The sequence below is a fragment of the Elgaria multicarinata genome, chromosome 6 (genome assembly GCF_023053635.1).
Source record: "Elgaria multicarinata webbii isolate HBS135686 ecotype San Diego chromosome 6, rElgMul1.1.pri, whole genome shotgun sequence".
NCBI lineage: Eukaryota > Metazoa > Chordata > Lepidosauria > Squamata > Anguidae > Elgaria > Elgaria multicarinata.
Window position 1 is genome coordinate 9,596,551 of NC_086176.1, and position 24,203 is coordinate 9,620,753.

Here is a 24,203-nt window from a genome sequence, read left to right on the forward strand (position 1 = left end):
TATTATGTGCCTGGTGGGAAACTCCTGCAAGGTCCTCAAGGGGGCAGAGTATTATATCTGGAGTAAGTTGTAAATTAAGTCCTTGCAGACATCAATGCGTGTTAAATGCAAGGTAACTGATCAGGTAGCACCTAATTTATGCTAAAATTGCAGTATTTTGAAACACAGATCACCAAAGGAAATGCACTGCTTACTTGTGCTCTGTCCTGTTAAATGTTAGAGTATTTTTACACAAGCGAAGCGGGGGAGGTATCTGGTTGGAGGAAAGGGAAGTGCAGGTAGCATAAGAGAAGTTTCTGCTTACAGATAAAATATCTTGCCCTTTTCACTTTAAAGGAGAGCATTAATTATGGCTTCCCTTCAACCAAGTGGACCCCAAAGCTGAATAATGCAAAATGCTGAGAAAGGAAGGTGTGTGTATGTATGTGTGCATGAGAGTGCACGTATGTGTGCAGGTGTTAGGAGGAGATTAGTAGGGCTGTGCTCCGCTGTTTTGGGTCGTAGAAGCGAGAACGGAGTGGCCTGATTCGCCTCCGCCAAAGGCAGATCCGAATCGGGTCGGGGAGCTGCGGATTGAGGCAAAACAGTTCGCTTCTATCTGGAGCTCCAAACGCAGGTAAGTGTGGGGGAGGGGGGCTTACCTGTGTCCAGCATGGTCCGGCGACGGCTTCAACTGGACCTCAGTTGAAGCCAGCACCGTATGGCGATGGAGGCAGGTAAGTGGGGGGGAGGGTTGGCTTACCTGGCGTCGCTGCAGTCCGTACGGCGACGGTGGAGCCAGGTAAGGGGGCAGGGGGGCTTATTCGGCCCCCATTTTGCCCCCACTTACCTGCTTCCACCGCCCGCCGCGGAGGCAAGTAAGTAGGGAAGGGGGGCAAAATCTCCATTCGCCCCTCCGGATCTCGCTCCACGGAGCGGGGAAGAGTCAGATCGACCCGAAGCGGTTCGGAGGGTCCGTGCACAGCCCTAGAGATTAGCTTCAGATGTACTAAAAGGGCAAGATATATTATCTGCAAGCAGAATAATCTATTATGCTACATGCACTTCTCTTTCCTCCATTCGGCCCTTTTGCTTACACAGACTCTGTCCACAAAACAAAATAATCCCAGTGGACCTGAACTCCATCTGTGTTATACGGTCCAGAAAACATGCACTTTCTACTGCTCATGTACTGTTGGTATTTGGGGGAGTAGGGAGGATGCCATGGGAAGTGCAGCTCATAGAGACGGGAAGACGGGTGACTGCAGGCAGACACTTCAGAGACACTGGACTGGCCATCAATATTGCCTTGACGGATCAGAGGACAGTGCCTGGAGTCCATCATTCCCACAGCACTTAGCCTCTGGGATGTGAAGCTGATGGCCAACCTCTCTTGTTTAACCCCCGGCATTTTCTTCTCAAACTTATCTGTCTCTGAACATGGACTGTATCCTCCATGAATCTGACCAATCCTTTTTAAAACAACAATAACAACAATAACACAAAGGCTAAATCAGATCACTGACTGACCTAGCCCAGCTTTTGTCTACTTTGACTGACAGTGATGCTTCATGGCCTCGAAGCAAAGTTCTTTCCCAGTCCTGCTGCTTTAACTGAAAATACCGGGGATTGGAATTGGGGCTTTGGGCATCCAAAGCATGTGCCCCACCACTCAGCCATGTCTCAACAATTCCTTTAACGTATCCATGCATCCATGTTCATCACTTGATGACTGTAATATCGTGTGAATGAGCCATCGGAGGTCAAAGGCCACAGATAGAACTTTCATCCAATCTCAAATGCAAAGCTTTTCAATGGAGTCAGTTCATATATTCATGAGACAATGGTCTCGATTCAACTCAAGATAATTGTATTTATGTCCTATTGAAAATAATAATAATAATAATAATAATAATAATAATAATAATAATAATAGATTGGTACAAAGAAATATGGGATGTTGCTATTAACGATAAATTAACATGTAACATGAGAGTCAGAAGAGGAATGATAAAAACGAACGATTTTGAAAATAATATGGAAACAGTTTTTAGACTTTGTATTATTAAAGGGGAGAGGGAAAACACCTCCAGAGGAATTAATGAGATTTTGGAAATCAGAATAAGATCCTGGGGTTGGGGGAGCACGTTAATGTTAATCAATGATTATATTAAATGGAATTAAGTTAAAATATATGTTTATTAATTTGTTTAGTATGTATTATTATGTATTATGTATTATGGGGTAGTGTTTTATACTGTATTGTGTGTATTGTTTGGAAGTTTAGAAAAATAAAAATTATATCTAAAAAGAAAATAATAATAATAATAATAATAATAATAATAATAATTTTATTTATTTATTTCTTACCTGCCTCTCCCTCTGGATCGAGGCAAGTAACAACATTAAATACAATATAATACATAAAACTAGTTAAAAGAGCATATAAAACCAATACAATATTAAAATAACAATCACAACATCTTAAAATTCTTAAGTTTAAAATTCATCTGGGTAGGTCTGCCGGAAGAGACTAGTCTTTACGGCTGTCTCAGAGCTTCATCACACCAGCGTTATACTGTGCAGTCACTGCGAATTGCATGCAATTTCCAGCTTATAATCGGCTTTGATTGTGAAGGACTCCCATGCATCCTGCTTTAATTGCGCTTCTTAACCAAAAGAAGTGCAATATTTTGATACTAGTTTTTGAGCGTATCATTTGTTGTTTTCCGAGCGGCCACTGGGGCGCAGGAGCAGAATTTGAAGAAAAATTAAACAAATGCTTACATCTGCGTAAGCTTTAAAGATAGATATAAAAATTGGCACAGTAATAGATATTAAGAAGAGCTTTAAGCATACCAAATTGGAATCGGATTGGGTCATCCGTTGATTTTTTAATGATTTTTTTTACATTTCCCCCCTTAAACCCATTTCCTGGTATGCAAAGGATCTAGCAACAACAACGGCGACAGCTTAGTGCTGTAGGGGATAATTTGAGGGAGACGGGTACGTGGGATAAAGCTTTTAAACTCAGAGAGAGCATTGAGCTGACGAATCTCCTCTGGCAGGCCATTACACAGTCTGGGGGCGGCAGAAGAAAAAGTCCTCTGGGTAATAGTTGTCAGCCTTGTTTTTGTTGACTGGAGTAAACCCTTCCCAGAGGACCTGAGTGTGCAGGGCAGATTGTACAGGAGGAGGCGATCCCACAAGTAACCTGGACCCAAACCAAGTAGGGCTTTAAATGTAATAACTTCCACTTTGTACTTTGCTTTATACAAGTTAGTCTGGGGAAAAGCAAACACCGGCTAGGCTGCTGAAAAAAGAGTCCTACTCTTGCTGCTGCTCCTATCACAAGCAGCAACAAAGAAAAAAAAGTGGGGGAGGAAGATTGGGTCCCCTTGTTAACAGTGAATGTTCCCCATGAGTCAGCCTCCCACTGTCCCAATTCAGAGAAATGCCACAGTATGTAAATGGATGGATAGGAGCATCTCCATCTGTTTGCACAGGGGATGCTTTCTAAGGCTGCACCCAGAAAAACAACTGATATGGAGCAAAAACACGTCCTGGAGGAGTCCCATGTTTAATCCAAGCCAGAGAATAATTCAATGGCTTCAAAACGCTCACCTCTCCTCCTTTGTGTGTTTCCTAAGCCCAGTGAACTTTGGTGGCATCGCTTAATTTAACAATATCACCTTTCTACAAAACAAAAAGGGATATTTCAGTTGGGAGATTTCAATTTCTCTTAAATTTATTCTAAAAGTAATCTGAATCTCATGAAAACCTCATTATTTACTTTCTATAGGAAGAACATTTTGCAGCAAAGTATAATGTATACTTTGCTGCATGTGGCTTGGTATGGATGAAAGACTGGATACTGTTGAAAAATAAAAGGCTATTGGATTTAGAGGGACATGACTTGAGATTTGGGTGGCATGGTTATATATGGTATGAGAAAGTTAAAGTTAATGTAGAGTTCAACAACCATTATGTACGGCGTGCTATTCTGAAAATATGGAATAAATATAAGCCCAGATTATGTCAAAAAACACCATTATTATGGATATCAGTGCAGGAAGCATACCAAAGAAGGGAGAGGACAGGCAGTACAATTGGTGGACATACCGTGATATTTTAGAACCGTGGCAAGGGGATTATCAATTAAAGTCAAGAGAACGGTTGACAAAAGAAGGGTACCCATGTCAATGGTTTGAATATATGCAAATGTCAGAAAGGTTTAAAATTGATAAAAAAAGTTTGTGGTTTTGAAACAACAAAGTCAGAATTTGAAAGGGCATTATGTACGAATGACGAACATGTTATTGCTAAAATTTATAAACTCTTATTGAGGTTTGAGATGGAGGAAGAACAAGTGAGAGAATGTTTGATAAAACGGGGCCAGAATATGGGACATAGTATACCAATGGCACAATGGGAAAATATGTGGACAAGAGGGCTAAAATTTACGTTAAGTACCAATCTTAAAGAAAATTTTTACAAAATGATGTATAGGTGGCATATGCCACCAGCAAAATTGGCCAAAATGTATAAAGGCGCATCAGGATTGTGCTGGAAATGCAAAGAGCAGGAAGGGACATTCTACCATGCACGGTGGACCTGCAAAAAAGCAAAGACTTTCTGGATACAAATCCATTCTGTCATCAAAAAAATCCTAAAAATTAATATCCAATTGAAACCAGAATACTTTCTTTTGGGATTTATGGATGAGCAGATGAAAAAGAACTATGGGACTATATTCTTATATATGACGACAGCTGCAAGACTGCTATATGCACAAAGATGGAAGGGCAAAATAGTGCCCACAACAGAGGAATGGCTACTGAAGATGTTCGAGCTAGCGGAGATGGCGAAACTCACGGCAATAACGAGGGGAAAATCGACTGTAAGATTTATAACTGAATGGGAACCTTTTGTAAACTTTATGAAGGGACGAGAAAAAAATGACTTGTATATCTGTGGATTCAACCAATAGTGTAAAAAATGTTGAGAGAGAAATGAGAGATTTGGATTTGACAGTGATAAAGAAAAACAATAATAATAACGACAACATTGTTATATATTTTTGCTGAGGAGAATATTGGAAGAACATTTTATTTGGTGTTTTGTTTGTTTGTTTGATTTTGTTTTGTCTTATTTTTGTGGGCGTGTCTTTATAGGTATATTTTGTTTCGTTAGTGTTTTTAATTTACTGATGTTTGGAAATAATAAAAAGATGAAACATAAAAAGGAAGAACATTTTCTGCGTCATATTTTCTGTGTTGTATCTTCTTCCTGGCAAAGGTACTGTATTCCTATAGCTTGTAAAACAGGGAACCTGGCTCCACACTTTCCCCATAAAAATCTGGAGCAATGCAACTCAAGCTCTTTGCAAAGATTGTGGTTGCAGCATTACTTCGCAGCTTACGCTGACTGACCACAACTTAAGACACAAGGTGCTGCAAACGGTGGACTCGACACAAGAATAGTTCTGTAAAACCATACTCACTATTTGGTTAGGAACTGACTTAGAGCTGTATGTCGGCGGACACACAAAACCACCTGCCGGTTGAAGTAAACGAAAAAGGCCCCAAGGAAACCAGAGCAGATCCTGCGGTGGAGGAAATAAATAATAAAAAGAAAGAAAAGAATTAACCCTGGGCGTTACCAACTTTTACACTATTTCTTTATTTGGGTTTACATTAGAAGTGCTTTGTGTATCAGATCAAAGGTCCAATTATAATCCAGCATTCTGTTTCCCACACCGGATTCTTCTCAGAAATCCCAAGCAGGGATATGCAAGTAAAGATGAAATCTTATACACTGTATAAGTGTATACGTAAGTTCAGAGCACATCCATAAAAGATATGAGTAACCCAATCGAAACAATCTAAAGCTTGGTCTACACAGGCAGCAGGATGAGATTTTCTTAACCAACTCCGGGGACGTAATTTTACATGGATCTTCTCAGGGGATGCTGCGCATTTGCCCTTGAGGACATTTGTTTTTCTTCAAGCTCTCTCTATAATTTTCACTCTACTGAAGTGGGAGCTCAGTCCTGGATTCCACTCATTCGAATTATTCTAGCCACTTATTTTGTGTACATTACATTATAACCACCTTGTAATATTGTTTAACATAACAGTCAAGATCACAACCAGTTACTTGATCTTCCTGAGGTCTAGAATATTATTATTATTATTATTATTATTATTATTATTATTATCATAGCTGAATTCTTTGTACTGAGAAGCATAAAAGATAAATAATATTGCAGTTCTAAGTCAGACAGTACCTAATGAATATATGTTTTGAAGCAGAATTTTCCAATACACGAGGACATTGCAAATCCAGACACTAAATAAGATACGAAAAATATGGTTCTGTGGCACAAATGTGTTTGTTCCTCATGTGGCTAAACTGATCAAAAGATCAGAGTTGTTCCATCCTGTTACCTGCAGGTGATTGAAAGCACTGTGTGAATGCATGTACCAAGTGGTAACTTATCACTGTTTGCATAAAATCTCTTGGTAAGTCAGTCATATGGATTGTCCTGCCAAATGGTGAAGAGAATTTTATTACTCTTCTGCTTCTCAAGATTGCTAAACAGCTGCTCATAAAATTGGGTTAATGCTCACCGAGAATGCTCTCAATGTTGTGCTGCTCAATACAGCTACATTCCTTTCTCCAATATGGCTGCGATGTTGAATAAACACTTAATCTCATCCTCTGGCAGTTCCAAAAAAGCACCTGTAGTAGGCACAACTTCCTTGCTTCATTTAGGGTGCAATCCTATGCATGTTTCAGCCTCATGTGGCACAGAGTGGTAAGCGGCAGTTACTGCAGCCAAAACTCTCCCCACGGCCTGAGTTCGATCCCAGCGGAAGCTGGTTCTCAGGCAGCCGGCTCAGGTCGACTCAGCCTTCCGAGGTCGGTAAAATGAGTACCCAGTTAGCTGGGGGAAAAGTAATAACAGCCAGGGAAGGCAACGGCAAACAACCCCGCTACAAAGTCTGCCAAGAAAACGTCAGCAAAAGCAGGCATCCCTCTAGGAGTCAGCAATGACTCAAGTGCTTGCACAAGAGGGTCCTTTCCTTTCCTTTCCTATGCATGTTTAGGCAGGGGGAGGGGGTAACCCTACAATTCTCAGTATTCCTTGGCCAGCCATGCTAGCTACGCAAAGTTGGGAGTTGTAGGACTTTTCAAAACATGCGTAGGATCGGGCCGTTAAGATGTTTTCCCCAAAGGTTCAGGATGAGTTACATAACTATAACACAGTATTAAAACCTCTACCAAAGGTTATATCCACCCCACATTGCATTTATTGACAGCCACCTTGAGCTAATACTAGATCAAGTGGGTCATACATTTAATTGAACTGAACCCATAATTTTTTTGTTTATTTTTGGCTAGTTGTTTGACTTTTTTCTTTTCTTTTTTTTAACTATGAGCCTTGTGTGGCGCAGAGTGGTAAGCGGCAGTTACTGCAGCTGAAACTCTCCCCACGGCCTGAGTTCGATCCCAGCGGAAGCTGGTTCTCAGGCAGCCGGCTCGGGTCGACTCAGCCTTCCATCCTTCTGAGGTCGGTAAAATGAGTACCCAGCTAGCTGGGGGAAAGGTAACTGCAACTGGGGAAGGCAACAGCAAACCACCCCACTACAAAGTCTGCCAAGAAAACGTCAGCGAAAGCAGGCGTCCCTCTAGGAGTCAGTAATGACTCAAGTGCTTGCACAAGAGGTTCCTTTCCTTACCTTAACCTTCAAACAAGCTTTGCCAACTGGGTTCAGACCTTTTAAAAATCAACATATACCCAAAATGGGAACTTTTTCTCCACTTAATCATCCTTGAAATGATGGTGCAAAGTGGCTCTAATTTGCATAAATACTTTGTCCATTATAGGTACTTTTCATACCCCCTTAATAGATGGTACCTGTCATTTCCTTCATGAAGCCAGTTGAAATCTGGCTGCTGCTAACAAAAAGCTGTACTTGGAATACAGCCAGTGTGGTGTATTGGCTAAGGTGTCAGACTGGGAGTCTGGAGATCTGGGTTCTAGTCCCCACTCAGCCATAGAAACCCACTGGGTGACTTTGGGCCAGTCACAGACTCTCAGCCCAACCCACCTCACAGGGTTGTTGTTGTGAGGATAAAATGGAGGGGAGGAGGAGGATGTAGGCCACCTTGGGTTCAATGGATGAAAAAGGCGGGATATAAATGTAATAAATAAATAAAACTTGACATCAGTAGTGTATGTAACACTGTCTATGGAAAGTGAGCAAGACAAAATCAAAGCTCCTCCCACTACTGGCAATAAGCCATGCCTATGATGATGCCATAGCATAGTCTGGGCAAGGCTACAATACAACAATGTATTGCAGCTTTCTCTCAGGAACCTCCCAGCTGAGAGGGGGCAAGAGAAGGCCTGGAGAAAACGACAGGAAATACAGAAGGGTACAGACGGCACGGAGGGGATCAAGCTAAAAAAATAGCTAACAAAATTGGCTACAGGGGAGCTGTTTTTCAGTGTCTCTGTTTGCTCACTCCAGCCCCCGATAAGTCAATGGGAGCTTCAGAAGCTGATAGGATGTGTACCTCTTGTACAGGTTAGGTCAGTGGTTCCCAAACTTTTTCAGGTCACCGCCCCCTTGGTTCCACAAACTCATGCCCAGTGCCCCCTACCCTACCCTATAAAAATCATTATTCAGAATAGCGGTTTTCAAAGACCCACTAAGGAAGATAATAACAATAAAATTCAAAACAGTAACAATTAATTGAATATTTATTCAAAATCCAATTGCATTTTTTTAGTTTATTCAATTAAACATAATTGATGAACTTGATCGAGTGATATCATCTTTTGAAAGTCTGATAGTCATTTAGCAAGAATATTAGATATCACATTTAGAAACTAGGGTAGAGTACCTCACTCTTCTGTAAATTCTTAATGTGATGGATGGGCGTGATGAAGTGATGCCAGTTTCCCAATGTCTGGTTTAAAGTCACTTAACGTGAGTCTTAAACCACCACGTTTAGTAATCTGGAGTCGATTTCTTTGCTTGGAGAGAAGTAGGCAGACCACACTAAAACCACATTCCACCAAATAGGATGTTGGAAATGCAACCAGGAGCTTCTGAACCACTCTCCATAGTGCAGGATAGCAATTCACCGTTAAAAGGACTCTTCTTAAATGGTATTAATACATGTGTGGATTCTTCCCCTATATGGCTTGGGACCAAACTACCTTCTCCCATAAAAATGTCCCTGGGTTTTAAGACCTTCTGGAGAGGCGCTTCTCGGAAAAGACCACCTCGAGTGCCCCCCTGCTGCCCCTTTGCCTCTTAGCGCCCTCCTGCCACCCCCTTGCCTCTTAACACCCCCTATGCAATCCCACTGCCCACAAGGGGGCGGTACCGCCCACTTTGGGAACCACTGGGTTGGGTTGACAAGAACCAAAGGAGGAAAGCAGGGTTCCCATGCCTTTAAACGTAGCATCCAAGACGGAGTTTTGGCAGGAGCCACTTCTTTCTCAACACTGCATGAGAAGCTGCACCTGCAAAAATATCCCTCCTAGATATAATTTCCCTCCTAGGAGAGCTCTGTTGTCCTCTCTTGCCTCTGGTCACCCTGGAGCAGACTGTAGGCACAGCTATTCATGGCAAAAGCATGACTGTGTTTCTGTTCTGAATTGAGTCATTATAAGACAGCTTTGAGCATGGGGTGTGTGTGTTGAATTGTGTTGTGCCTAACTTGGAACCTCCAGAGAACTCTAAACAGGCCATAACTCTGTTTTATAAGGCAAATTTTCACCAGGGCTCGCCTTTTTTTATTCCTGCATTGCAATTAGCCAAGTCCCTTTGGGCTTACCCTATTACAGCAAAAGCCGGCAGCTCCTGCAGGTCAAAGGGAAAATCCATACGAAAGTTTGTTCTGAACAGGGCTGTGATGGTGACTGTGAGGAGGGGAAAAGACAGGAAGAATTACTCGGAGGAAGAAAGGGAACGTGCACTACAGGGGACAGGAGCCAGTAGCAGTGGAAGGCACATAAAAAGATGAGATCTCAAGCACAAGGGGTAGTATAAAAAGCATGCCAGCGCTCCCTTTAGCACCGCCTACATTAGCTTGAGCATTTACTTTTAGAGAACTGTTGTTTGCGTATGTTTTTTGGACTGGAGAGAAATACTTCCAGCCTCAAGAACACTTCATTAAGAAAGGGTTTGGTGTTGCTCCCATCAGGAAGTAGTTCTGCCTCACGTAGGGGTGGTCCGAGGGCACAAGCAACACCAAGTGGTATCACATTTGGATTTTGCAAGTGTGGCTATTTTTCTCTTAATTTAAGAGAAGAGGAGGGCGGTGCGACCCTTTCAAAAATCCCTAACTGTTTTGTCAGGCCCCCGCTAGAACTTTATGGCGCTGGAAAAATGGGAGGCAGATACAGTTTAGTGGTTTAGCATATTTTAAGAATGGTGGAGGTAGCTGGATGGCACTAATACTGCTCTCCAAACAAAAAGACTATGTTTTTCTGGTCTGGGGCAAGCACAGACAAAAATGAAGGAAAATGTCATTTCTAGACTGACATCTAGAAGACATGATAGCACTCTTCAAATACTTAAAAGGTGGTCACACAGAGGAGGGCCAGGATCTCTTCTCGATCCTCCCAGAGTGCAGGACACGGAATTACGGGCTCAAGTTAAAGGAAGCCAGATTCCAGCTGGACATCAGGAAAAACTTCCTGGCTGTTAGAGCAGTACGACAATGGAATCAGTTACCTAGGGAGGTTGTGGGCTCTCCCACACTGGAGGCCTTCAAGAGGCAGCTGGACAAGCATCTGTCAGGGATCCTTTAGGGTGGACTCCTGCATTGAGCAGGGGGTTGGACTCGATGGCCTTGTGGGCCCCTTCCAACTCTGCTATTCTATGATTCTATGATTCTGTCTGGAAAGGAGGTGGAAGTATATGAACAGGGCTTTAAAAAAACACACAACAACTTTAAAAGGCAGGTGGAGAAAGCAAAGGCACAACCTAGCACAGGGGAACCTTGCTCCAGCTTGGATTGCTTTACAAGGAAGTCCTTTTGCACACACACACTTTTATCCCTGAATAGTATGGCCTTACCATGAAGCAATGTGCAGCAGTGGTGTCAGGCAACAGATTTCCAGAGGGGACAAAATTTTCCTGCCTCCAACCTCCACCTTTGTATGTCATTCTTTAAAAATGAGCTTCATAGCCAAGAGGAGTCCTTTTAACCTTTTCCTTCAGGCAAGGAACTGTTTAATGGTGGCTTTAGGCAAGGCTCAAAGCACCATAAAGCCTCTCTTTGCACATGCAGGTGTGAAAGTAGAGGAGAGTAATTTGTAATGTGAATGAACACCCTAGCTAGTCAGTGCAGGGCTCAGAGTCACTTTGAGAAGCAGCAGAAGCACGGACTGCTTTAAGGCTCCTGTATGAAAATACCTCGAGGCTGACCGTCGTCCGCCACAAAGGTGAATGAGAAACTAATTCTTTGTAAAGAATGGAAACCACCCTTAGGAAGCTGCCAAGAGAGCCTTGCCTGTTGGGTAGTATAGAAGCGTAATACATGAAAAATGAAATGAAAATGGGCTGGAACAGAGTGTGTATGGCTCAGACACTCGTGCCCTATTCCCACCAATCCCGTGTGCAGCAGTCATGCGCAGTGAATGGGAAGTGAGCAGCCTTTCTGTCCTACCTGCATCTTTGTTCCAGACAGCAAAGACCCGGAAAACGAAGGCACTGAACGTGGCTGCAAAGAATCCACGCCAGTAGTTCCGAACGGCAAAGTAGGTGGAAGTGACTTCAATGCTGAAGAGAACGCCTAAGGGGAAGGGAGAAGGTTCACATCAGTGCACGATAGCTCACATGCTCAAACCCACATCAAACACTGTGCATCCCACCCAACCATTGCTCCCACAGCACATGAGCTAAAGGGGAGGGCAAAAGGGGCAATGGGGATGTGAAGAGGAAGTCTAGCTTGAATTCCCCCTTTCCCCTCAAAAGAATGGGTTCCTTCAGGTTAGGGTTGAGGCCTCAATGGGAACGACCATAAGCAAGATGAACTTAAAATGGTGGTTTCCAAATGTGTTGCGCTGAGAGAACTCTTCCTACTGAGGAACGCCTTGGGCATTGGGTTATATGTTATGGTTAACTTCACAAGAAGTTCTGGGTATCATAGAATCATATAATAGTAAAGTTGGAAGGAGCCTACAAGGCCACTGAGTCCAACCCCCTGCTCAATGCAGGAATCCACCCTAAAGCATCCCTGACAGATGGTTGTCCAGCTGCCTCTTGAAGGCCTCTAGTGTGGGAGAGCCCACAACCTCCCTAGATAATTGGGTCCATTGTCGTACTGCTCTAACAGTCAGGAAGTTTTTCCTGATGTCCAGCTGGAATCTGGCTTCCTTTAACTTGAGCCCGTTATTCCGTGTCCTGCACTCTGGGAGGATCGAGAAGAGATCCTGGCCCTCCTCTGTGTGACAACCTTTCAAGTATTTGAAGCGTACTATCATGTCTCCCCTCAATCTTCTCTTCTCCAGGCTAAACATGCCCAGTTCTTTCAGTCTCTCCTCATAGGGCTTTGTTTCCAGGGTAAAACTACTGGACCTCACTGTTACCCTGCATGAATTGAGGCAGCATCGCAAAAGTTCCCCCAAACTCTTCCGGCTTGGTTTAAACAAGGATCTCCCCTGCACATTACTGGCGACGGACCATCAAGGTGAACAAGCTGTTCTCCAGGGAACCTGATCCACCATTACTGATCTCTTATTGAAGAAGCCCAGATAAGCTTCCGAGGAACTCAGTGTTCTCCAGAATGAAGTTTGAAAATCACTGCTTTAGAAGAGCAGAAGCTGCTTTCCCATGCTCCATCACTGTAGTAACCGTGTGCCACTCAGAACCATGGCATTGGCTCCACCTATGTGGATCCAAGATAAACATGTTACCAGAGTGGCATGAGAAGAAGCCACAGGGAAGCAGCTTCTACACCGCTGAGACAGAGGGTGGGCTGGCCAGTAATCTGAAAACAAACGCTTTAAAAACAATGGAGGGCAAAAGGTGCTTAGAGGATGGAGAACACAGCATGGCAGGCAAAGGAAGGACGTGACGCTTCTGGAAAAGTTACATGACAGCCAGTAGCCACTTGCCTCCAAGTGGTGTCCCGAAACAGCAGCCAACCCCCACTGCACATCCCACAGTCAGGACGTCTGTGTAATAATATGGCTGCTACTGGTGGAAGAGACATGAGAGAGAGAGAGAGAGAGAGAAACAGACGCACGCACACACACAAAATGAGACACAGAAACAGGAAAGAAAGGGAGGAGTGAGTGACAGAATTGGAATCTAGGCTCACAGGATGGTCGCTAGATGTTATCTAACCACACAGTTCTAAGATGCTGTCTTTGGCGGGGGTGGGGGGCTCTGTCTCTGTCTCGTTTCTCTCTGAGACACATGCTCCAGCGCACGAACAGAAGAAGGTGGTGCAATACCAAAATGACACCGTATCTGAGCCCTCAGCTCTTATAGACGCAGAATTCTCCCATCTCTCTGCCATCAGCAGTTTTCCAACGCAAAGAAAATATTCAGGTGTCAACAGTTCAGAGGTGGAGTGAAGGGTACATGTAGATTCTCATGTGTGAAAATGCAAAGCACGTATAAACTGCTGCATGTACATGTACCAGGGAGTCACAACTGGCAGCATCTTCCCACTACAGCACTCTGCACATGTGTAGGATTCACCACATGTGAGATTATATTGTACTTGCAGGATTTTCACACTTCCCTGCAGGGAAACACATCCAAGCAGAGGTTTTGTAGTAAACAAAGCAGCCTTAAGACATTTGATGTAAAGTGACAGAATAGGTCTATACAATATGTTTCTGGTTTTACTGAAGTTCAGATAAGGAAAGCGGGAGAGGTGTCATTATGGGATTGCACCACTTCAGAAGGTACAGCTGAGATTACTTACTCGAAAGCGCCCACCAATTAAAAAAAAAAAAACCCTCTGTACATACAAAACTAACACATATGTAGCACAATCCTGTCCTATGCATACTGACTCAGAAGTGAGACCCAGTGTGGTCAGTGGGGCTTACTCCCAAGAAAGTGGATATAGGATTGCAGCCTATGAAGGGCAGGGTAGAACCTTTCCTCTTGACACATTAGCTTTCATAGAATCATAGAATAGCAGAGTTGGAAGGGGCCTACAAGGCCATCGAGTCCAACCCCCTGCTCAATGCAGGAATCCACCCTAAAGCATCCCTGACAGATGGTTGTCCAGCTGCCTCTTGAAGGACTCCAGTGTGGGAGAGCCCACCACCTCCCTAGGTCACTGGTTCCATTGTCGTACTGCTCTAATAGTCAGGAACTTTCTACAGGCAGGGAGCTTTTTTTCCTCACATTTAGAGAGTGGAAGGTGCGATTGTGCCTAATTGGCAACTGTGGAGCAGGACATATTTCTGAATGTGCACTCTGGCTTTTTTACCAATTCTAAAACACACACACACACACATATATATAGTATGAATCTATACATTTCTACCTTTTAGAATCTAGTATCCAGCTGGTAGATCTCTCCTGCAAAATCTAAGTGTGTTTTTTCATTCCAAAATAAGCTTTCCCACATACATTATTCCCCAACAAGGAGAAGTGTTCTAGGTCTGGGATTGGCCCTAAGTACCGTATTTCTTCGATTCTAAGACACCATCGATTGTAAGATGCACACTAATTTCAGTACCACCAACAGAAAAAAAGCTTTGATTCTAAGAAATAATAAACGCACCCGCGATTCTAAGACGCACCCTGGTTTTAGAGATGTTTATATGGGGGGGGGGGGGGAAGTGCGTCTTAGAATCGAAGAAATACAGTAGCAAAGTAAATTCTGAGGAGAGCCCTTTCTGTTGCTTGGTAATGAAATCTGCCTTGTCATTTGATGCCCATTTTGTTCCAAAAGAGAAAGCTTTGTGCTTGACATGCTGACAATGTGTTATCCTCCAGTTTATCTAGACAGTTATCAAACCTCAAGTACAGGAACTCAGAAGGTACCAGAGTCTTTACACAAGGGAGCTGCCAAAAGCCTAATCACAACAAAAAGGGAGAAATGTGTGACAAATGGCTTGTGAAGTATCAGTTTTCCCTCTTGCATGGCAGATACTGTCACGAGGGCACCATTGCTTTAATAACTGCATGGATCTGCAGCAAAGACGACATACCCTTGCTTGACAGCTCTGCACAAAATTACAAGTCTGATTTGAAATCAAGAGGGCCTTTTCAATGGTGGCCACCCAATTATGGAATGATCTCCCTGGCGCCAACATTGCTATCTTTTCGGCACCAGATCAAGACTTCTCTCTTCTCCTAGGCAGTTAACAACATATGCAGAGTGGGGTTTTTTAAACTGACCCCAGAATAGTTGTTTTAAATGGATATTGTTGTTTTTATGCTTTTGATGGTTTTAAATTTTTGTATATTTGTGTTTAACTGTTGTAAACTGCCCAGAGAGCTTCGGCTATTGGGCGGTATAAAAATGTAATAAATAAATAAATAAATAAATTGATATCCAAGTAGGGAGTCTTATACAAATTCTCCCATTCAAATGTACTTGAACGTTTCAAATCTATAGCCTCAGACAGCCACGTACATTGGTTCAACATCGCCAGTGATAGAAACTGTTGGATTTAGGGGGATTTGAAAATATAAATCAACAATATTTATAAGCCTTAAATCTTATAAATTATGTTGATTAATATTCTTACACCTTATTTTCTAAAATCTATAAATGCATTTCTAAATTACGTTTGGAAAAGGCTCAAACCCCTAAGCAGGGCCGGTGCCAGACGATTTTGCACCCTGGGCAGGTGGGCGGCTTCCAGCCGGGCACGCCGTTCCAAACCCGTTCCCCGCCCCAGCGTCCTGGCTTCGAAGCCAGCGCCCGGCCCGGAAGCCACTCCTGGCTTTGAAGCCAGGACACTGGGGTTGGGGGGGCGGGGGGCAGGTTTGGAACGACACACCCGGAAGCCGCCCTCTCAGAGCCGCTGTAGGAGAGTGGCTTCCGGGCGTGCCGTTCGGCGCCCCCCTTTGCTTGGCGCTCTAGCCCGCCACCTGAGCTGCCTCTATTGCAGCGCCGACCCTGCTCCTAAGTCAAATTCTGAAGTTTTGCTAAACTTCCAGAAGATACAAAACGCTACATCACTTAGGAGAGATATGTTTCAGTTTAGGAGAGAGACTTGCCTCCAAGAGGTGCCCCGAAGCAACATCCAACTCCAACTGCACAAGCCGCCACCAGGAGATCGAGTTGCCTGTGCACATTCTGGAATAGAGAGCCCAGCCAGAGAGAGGCCATGCCAGGGTTAGAGGGAGCATAGAGGGAGCACAGCCACAAGGTTAGTCCCTTCCTCCTCCAAAGCAAAGCAACAGCCAGTAGCGAAACCGGCCCTCTTTCAGAACACAGTCAGCGATGTGGTTTTTGCACGATCAGAACAAGCTGCCGCGGCGTAAACAATAACTCACGGACGGTTGTAGGGTTATTTGAGGGTTGTTTAAGCCCCCAACAAACCAGGTCGCCAGGTTTGGAGGACACCATAAGCTGCAGCCAGGCAGTGATTATGTAAATTGCGCCACCGTGGCTTGTTATGATTGTGGAACCAGCCCACTAGTCTTTAGTCCCATGAACTACCGTATTTCTTCGATTGTAAGACGCCATCGATTGTAAGACACACATTAATTTCAGTACCACCAACAGAAAAAAAAGCCATAAGACACACCTGCGATTCTAAGATGCACCCCAGTTTTAGAGATGTTTATATGGGAAAAAAAGTGCGTCTTAGAATCGAAGAAATAGGGTACTATGATATGGAGATCTAGGGCTGGATCTACACTACTGCTTTAAATAGAGTGACCCTATGAAAAGGAGGACAGGGCTCCTGTATCTTTAATAGTTGTATTGAAAAGGGAATTTCAGCAGGTGTCATTTGTATATATGGAGAACCTGGTGAAATCCCCTCTTCGTCACCACAGTTAAAGCTGCAGGTGCCCTGCCCTCTTTTAAATCTGGTCACTCTAGTTATAGCTCCTGCACCTTTAATTTTAGTGATGAAGAGGGGATTTCACCAGGTTCTCCATATATACAAACGACACCTGCTGAAATTCCCTTTTCTATGCAACTGTTAAAGATACAGGAGCCCGGTCCTCCTTTTCATAGGGTCACCCTACTTTAAACCACTTTAAAGCCCTTTATAACAGTTTTGAAAACGATATATGGAGTGTGTCCAGGGCCCCAACAGTTGTCAAAATTGTTATAAAGCAATAGTGTAGATCCTACCCTAAGTCACTCACTACACACAGCCAGCATCTACCATGACTACGTGCCAGTCTCCATACTAACCCGGCACTAGCTTTATTTATTGAATATTTAGATGTATTATACAGCTTATAAAGCAATTTCCCAAGGCGTTTGTTACCAGCTATTGGAACAGTACTGCACAGCCAGTTACAACAAAACCAGCCACCGCTACAGAGTCTTTAGTTCATTTACAGCCAGTGTTAGAAGCAATAACGCTTCTGGAGGCAGAGTCAGCATCGAGACACACCTGCTTACAACAAGTGCATTTTACTGTAAGCCATGGCTGCCTGTTCATTTCTGTTTATATAGGTCCCTTCTGCCTTTTGAAACCTGCGGCCAATATAGAAGGCTTGATGAAAATCAGGCTTGCTTATTTGCAGCTGCTCCACCACACAGTATATAAAGATAGCAACTACAGTCAGGAGTCTGTGTGCCAGAAGTAAAAGCCCATTTCTGGACAAAGGAAATCCTGCAACAGGACTAAATTATGTAAATTTAGGCAACTTTGCATACAGGTTAATCCATGATGCAGATTTGCAAGGATGAGGAAGTAAATTTTCACAAGGAATGAGGTGACAGAGGGGGCCATAAGGAAGTTAGATGTTCAGAAGGACAAGCACAGCCATGGCTGAGGGATAGAAACCTCAGCAGCCAGGCCCATCCCTAGCTGCCAGAAGCGCTCTTCAAACTCGCTTCAGTTTTCTGATCCTTCACCAGAATTCGTTACAACCTTTTCCAGCAACTAGAAAGCTGCCGTTTGCTTACAGAGAAGCTGAGATTTTCAGGTGCCCAAACTTTGCTTCCAGAATTTTAGGACCGATAGTTAAAAAAAAAAATGGAATAAAAGCTGGTGACCCTGATTACAATGAAGCGGGCAATGGATTGAGCTTCCTTTAAATTATAACATTTTTTGGTTCGTTATTCTCGAGGGCATCCTCCATATTCTGCTGGCCACTGCTTTTACTTTACCTGGGAGCTAACCTGCCAGTTGCTGTCATTTCCCATCGTCTTTCATCTAATTTACAGATTGATTCTAGTTTTATTAACTAGAGTTTTATTAACTCTAGTTCTCTAGGTCTCTGCTGAACCCTCCCACCCAAACAATCTCTCTCACAAACCAGACAGAGCATGCAGAACACTTACCTCATATACACCGCAGAAGATGGACATGAACTTGCTGAGGATGGCAGCACAGATGCTGGCAATGTGCACAAAAGGGCCCTGGGGGGGGAAAAGTGGACGAGGAAGGGCGGGATGAGGAGCACCACTCAAATCAGTCTCCTGCCACAGCAGAGGCCCCAAACCGAACAAAAACTCTGCCTCTCACGTTCCCGCCAATCTGCTTGTCTCCCTCCCCCAGCCTCCGCCACTCATTACATATAGTAGGGAAGACCGGAAGTGGGTGAAGAATGGCAAGGTGGGTGGTTGTGGTTGTGTCTTTAATGAGAAAGAGGAGAATTAGACTCCTGTCCCTGCTCCAGAGCATCAGAGCCTACAGCCAAAGAATGGGCTGTTTGTTTCAAACCAATATGTGAAAGACAGGCCCACGCCTCCGCAGCTTGTGGCCAGGGCCGGTGCCAGGCTATTTTGCACCCTAGGCAAGGCGAGCTACTTGCACACACACCCCAAATTGCGCAGAAGTCCAAACGTGTGCCCCGAGTGGAGAGCTGGGACTGGCTCACTTCGATTTGGGACCGAGCTGACTGGAATTCACCAGGACTTACTTCCGGGCGAACGCAACTCGCTATGCACCCTGGCGTCCCGATCCCCTCCGCACGTTTACTCGGGGGAAGGCTTCCGAGTAAGGAGGCATAGGGGGATCGGGCCACACTGGTGCCTCCTGGTGCAACGCTTTCTCGGATGCAAGTCCCGTTGATCCACGCACGCAGGATCGGGAAGCAGGAGAGTTTGCATTGCGAGGAGTCCTCCAGTCCCTAGCTTTCCTGGGGGAAGGGAGAGGGAGTCCCGCTTGCCCAACTGCCTGGACATCGCGGCCTGATTGAGGAGAGAGGTGAGGCGACCTGGTGCCCTTTCCTCGGGAGTAAGGCAGAGGCTGGCTTGAGCCAGGGTCGAGCTCGCCACATGCTTTTTCTTCTTCTGGCGGCGGCCTCCCAGAGCCGCTCTAGCCACCCGGAAGCCGCCCTCCCAGAGCTGGCCACCTGAGTGGTCTCTATGGTAGCACCGGACCTACTTGTGGCCATGCACCACTCTCCCACGGACGGCTGCCGTTTCTCTCTCTCCTCCCTTAGACTTCTCCCTGTGGGCTGGGCCGGGCCCTCTTTCCCATTTCCATCAGGACTGCTCCCCGCCTTTGTAGCTCTGCCTGCTTCCCTCGGCCTGCTGCCTCCTTCAGTCTCTGCCTCCTTCTTGTCTAGGCATCGCTGTGTATCGACCGGTATCGTGCCCCTTCCCAGGGCCAGCGCTGCCATAGCAGCAACTCAGGTGGCGGGCTAGAGCACCAAGCAAATGAGGGTGCAGAATGGCGCACCAGGCACGCTGTTCCAAAGCCGCCGCCCCGGACGCCCCCCAACCCCAGCATCCTGGCTTTGAAGCCAGCGCCCAGCCGGAAGCCGCTCCTGGCTTCGAAGCCAGGACGTTGGGGTTGGGGGGCGGCGGCTCCAGAATAGCATGGCCGAAAGCCACTTCCGGGCATGATGCTTCGAAGCCTCCGCTCGCCCGCCCCCCCCAACCCCAGCATCCTGGCTTCAAAGGTCTGCCCCGCCTTCGTAGCTCTGCCTGCTTCCCTCGGCCTGCTGCCTCCTTCAGTCCCTGCCTCCTCCTTGTCTAGGCATCACTGTGCATCGACCAGTATCGTGCTCCTTCCCAGGGCTGGCGCTGCCATAGAGGCAACTCAGGCGGTGGCCCAGAGTGCCAAGCAAACTAGGGTGCCGAATGGCGCGCCTGGAAGCTGCTCTCCTAGAGCGGCTTCCGGGTGCGCTGCTCCAAAGCCGCCCCCCCGGCCGCCCCCCAACTCCAGCGTCCTGGCTTCGAAGCCAGCGCCCAGCCAGAAGCCGCTCCTGGCTTCGAAGCCAGGACGTTGGGGTTGGGGGTTGGCGGCTTCAGAACGGCGCACCCGGAAGCCACTTCCGGGCGCGCCGCTTTGAAGCCTCAGCCCCATCCCCCAACCCCAGCGTCCTGGCTTCAAAGCCAGGAGCGGGTGGGCAAGCACGCGCACGGGGGGGCGGGGCGGAGGCTTCAGAACGCGCCTTCCTAGGGCGCAATATAGTCTGGCGCCGGCCCTGCTCCTTCCTTAGCCCCTTTTGCCTGCTTTTTTTTTTTTTTTTTTTGCTATTTTTCACACAGACCTTCTCTACATTTTAAAAATATCCCGCTGCCTTACTGGGGCTTTCTGCTTCTGCTTTCTTTCTGGAACTACCACCAACCCCATTGGGGTGGCCGCATGGTTTGAAATGAATACTTCCCCTCTCTACATGTTCCATTCACTTTAATGAAACAGCCCCATCTAATGGCGGAATTACAGCACAATGCCAACTTTACACTGGCAGACATTGGGCTTTTTACAAAATAGCTGATCATCAGTGTGCTTTTTAAAAGCAAGATAAGGTGGGAAAGCGCAGGAGATGCCCTGGAGGTTAACAACATCAGCTAAAGGACCCGCAAACTTCTGTGAGTGGCCAATCACAACCGTGCAATCAATAGCTCATGTAGAAATGATCACAGTCTCTGTCTCCAGCCACTTACCCTCATCTCCTCCTACTTCTCTACCCACAACCAAGCTCACCTCTTTCCCAACCGGTATCCCACTTCCCAGGCCAGCTGTCAGGCTTACAACTTTGGCCAGAAAAGCTTTAGGTGTCAGGTATTCCTTGAGGACGACTCCCCGCATAATAGTTTTCAGTTCAGGGATCCCAGAGCCTGAAAAAAGCAGAAAAGTATCAATGAAGAATGTACCACAGAGACAGAAGGACACAACCCATGCAGAGACCGATGCTCAATTGACACAGCAGAGTGCTGGGTCTGCAAGTTGAGACCCCTGCTGGTTAGGAAGTGGGGCAATGGGGACCCTGAAGGGGACTGTGTGGGGAGGGGGAGGGGCTAAATGGGATTATGGGGGGGGAAGGGAGGTTCCCTCTGCTGCAGCTAATGTCCCTGGCCCCTCTCTAATGATGTCACAACTGAACCCCAATACCAGCAAGGGAAAAAGCACCTCCCGGGAAATGAGGCAAGAGCAGGGAGGCTCAGCCAGGGCTGTGGAGTCAGAGTCGTGGAGTTGGAAGCAATTCTTGGGTTACTGGAGTCGGAGTCGGTAAAAATGTACTGACTCTGACTCCTAATAAATTTAAATTGTATATAGAGTTGTGATATGTATATTCACTTGAATTTTATATTCAAATGATACTTTAATCTCGAAAAAGGTTTATGTTACTTACGTACCCAACTGAGTTCATTTCTTTTAAAATGGTCATTTGTTAAGTTGTTTTAGGTGTTCAATTGTTTTTTACTTTTTTGTAGTTTTGACTTTGATATCAAAGTATATACTTTAGATTTTTGAACTAGTAGAGAAAGTTGTTCCTGATTTTCTTTTATAGTTTCATATCCTATTACTTTATAGTCTTTTGATAAACCGCCCAGAGAACTTCGGCTATGGGGCGATCTAAATGCAATTAAATAAATAAATAAAAATATAACCTCATTGTTTTCATTTTTGGGCTTCTTTAATAAATAAAATAAAAAACCCAGAATGTCTTAGCTATAGCCTTTAGACCCGGGCTTTAACAGGTTAGGGTTCTAAAAAGTTGCGTGCTTGCCGTCGATGTAGGAAATATATAGGAAATGTATTTCCTATATCAATATATAATTAAAGTAGTCGGAGGTGCCATGAATAAAGGAGTCGGAGGTTTTATGTGCTGACTCCACAGCCCTGGGCTCAGCTGTGCTCCTTTTGACCACCTCCACCCCCTTTTGCTCTAAAAACAGAAGTCACTTCTTGCAAGATTGGGCTAGACCTGGGCTTAAACAAATGGGCCTGCTGCTGTTGTGCAGTTTGAGCCTCAGACAGACAAACGTCCCCATCCCTTGCTCTCTCACCCACGGCCTGCGGAGAGACAAGTTGGCAGAAGAGGGCAGCGAAAAGGATAAGGATGAGGGGGTAGGTGACCCAGGCCAGGTACTGCATAGGGACACTTGGGTGCAGCTCTTTGTACATCCACTTGTAAGCTGTGGGGGGAATAACAACACGTCAGCAGCAGTACAACCTGAAAGGAATTCGGCGAGCCTCGAACTAAACCAAGGGTGCAGAACCTCAGGCCCAGGAGCCACATCTGGCCCTCTGGGGGTCCCTATCTGGCCCTCCGGGGTTCCCTTCTAGGCCCTGCCCATTTTCTCCAGCAGCCAACCATTGGGTGGTTTCCTGGTTTTGCCCCTCTCTAAAAGGCTGAAATGCCTCCCCTAAGTTTTAGTAAAAGCTTTACGCTAAAATATCCTGGCACTTTGGCTGCGCCCCTTTTGACTTCTGCCCTACCCATGGCTAGAATGCCCCCCCCCCCAAAAAAGCTTCTCTGAAATGGAATTTGGTTCTCAGGCTGAAGTTCTGCACCCCAGGACTAAACCATGGCAGGTGTAGTCATTGGCCAAACTCAGAGGATAAACGCAAAGAGAGTCACCAGCCTTAAATAGACAGAGCCAAATGCGATGATAGATGGGAGATGCAGCAACAATCTCCCAAACCTTTTTCAATACAGGGAAAAAAAACAGCATTTTAAGCTGAGCTCAGTGGTGCTCCAAGATGGAAGGGCCCTGGCACTAACAGCTAGAAGGTACTGTGCTGCTCTTCCATCTTCTTTTACTTAAGGTGCCACCCTTGGCATGTTTAGCTAGAAGAAAAGGGACTACAACTCCCAGCGTCCCCCATGCAGCCTTGCTGGCTGAGGGCTGCTGGCAGTTGTTGTTGATATTTTGAAATTGTGTAAATAATCAGATGTATAGTTTACAAAGAATGGGGTAGTTAAAGATTGAAAGTAGAGAAAGGCAGCAGCAAATTAGGCAGGTGTCTGTAATGAAGGCAAGAAACACCTGAGTTAATTGAGGTCAGTTTGCTAACAGTTTAAAAAGGGAGAGTCTTAAACAGTTGGCAGGAGGGGGTTGGAAGAAGAAGAAAAAATAATAATAATAATGGCGAAAGGAACTAATTGGTGAAGGAAAATTGCTGCAGAAGGAGTTAGAAATAAGGTTGCAGATATCGCATCATTTGGCTGGCATGGGAGGAAAGCTTCAAAGCAAAAGGTCATAGAATCATAGAATAGGAGAGTTGGAAGGGGCCTACAAGGCCATCGAATCCAACCCCCTGCTCAATGCAGGAATCCACCCTAGAGCATCCCTGACAGATGGTTGTCCAGCTGCCTCTTGAAGGCCTCTAGTGTGAGAGAGCCCACAACCTCCCTAGGTCACTGGTTCCATTGTCATACTTCTCTAACAGTCAGGAAGTTTTTCCTGATGTCCAGCCAGAATCTGGCTTCCTGTAACTTGAGCCTGTTATTCCGTGTCCTGCACTCTGGGAGGATCGAGAAGAGATCCTAGAAAGCTTGTAAAATTGGGAAATAAATCATGATAATATTTGTTACCATTTAGCAACATTTTTTTTTCTCATTGCCATAAAAGTGTGAGTTATTGACCCAACCTGAGCAGAACTCAGAAATTCCCACTGAATCAATGGTTGGTGTCAGCTACGGCTTCAGTAAGCAGTGAACATTCTGGGATGGAATCTGCTAGGATGGCAGCTGGAACTCTGACTACCTTTTGTGTGACTGCAGGAAATGAAGTGATTGCTGTGGACTGGAAAGGGCTGAAAGATGTGGACCAGATCAACATGGACAGCACCAGCTCACTCCATGGCAGCAGCATCCACCGGCCCTCCAACGAGGTGA

General features: G+C 45.4%; 1 protein-coding gene across 1 annotated transcript in view; it reads right to left on the bottom strand.

Moving 5' to 3' along the window:
• CLCN1 (chloride voltage-gated channel 1) overlaps positions 1-24,203 on the bottom strand; it is a 120,466-nt gene that overhangs the window by 28,427 nt on the left and 67,836 nt on the right. The window contains exons 4-10 of the mRNA XM_063128428.1: positions 22,369-22,497; positions 21,062-21,195; positions 18,463-18,540; positions 13,127-13,205; positions 11,677-11,802; positions 9,838-9,922; positions 5,483-5,584 (exon numbers count right to left, since the gene is read on the bottom strand). Of these exons, the coding sequence (XP_062984498.1) occupies positions 5,483-5,584; positions 9,838-9,922; positions 11,677-11,802; positions 13,127-13,205; positions 18,463-18,540; positions 21,062-21,195; positions 22,369-22,497 (733 nt within the window). The remainder of the gene's footprint in view (positions 1-5,482; positions 5,585-9,837; positions 9,923-11,676; positions 11,803-13,126; positions 13,206-18,462; positions 18,541-21,061; positions 21,196-22,368; positions 22,498-24,203) is intronic.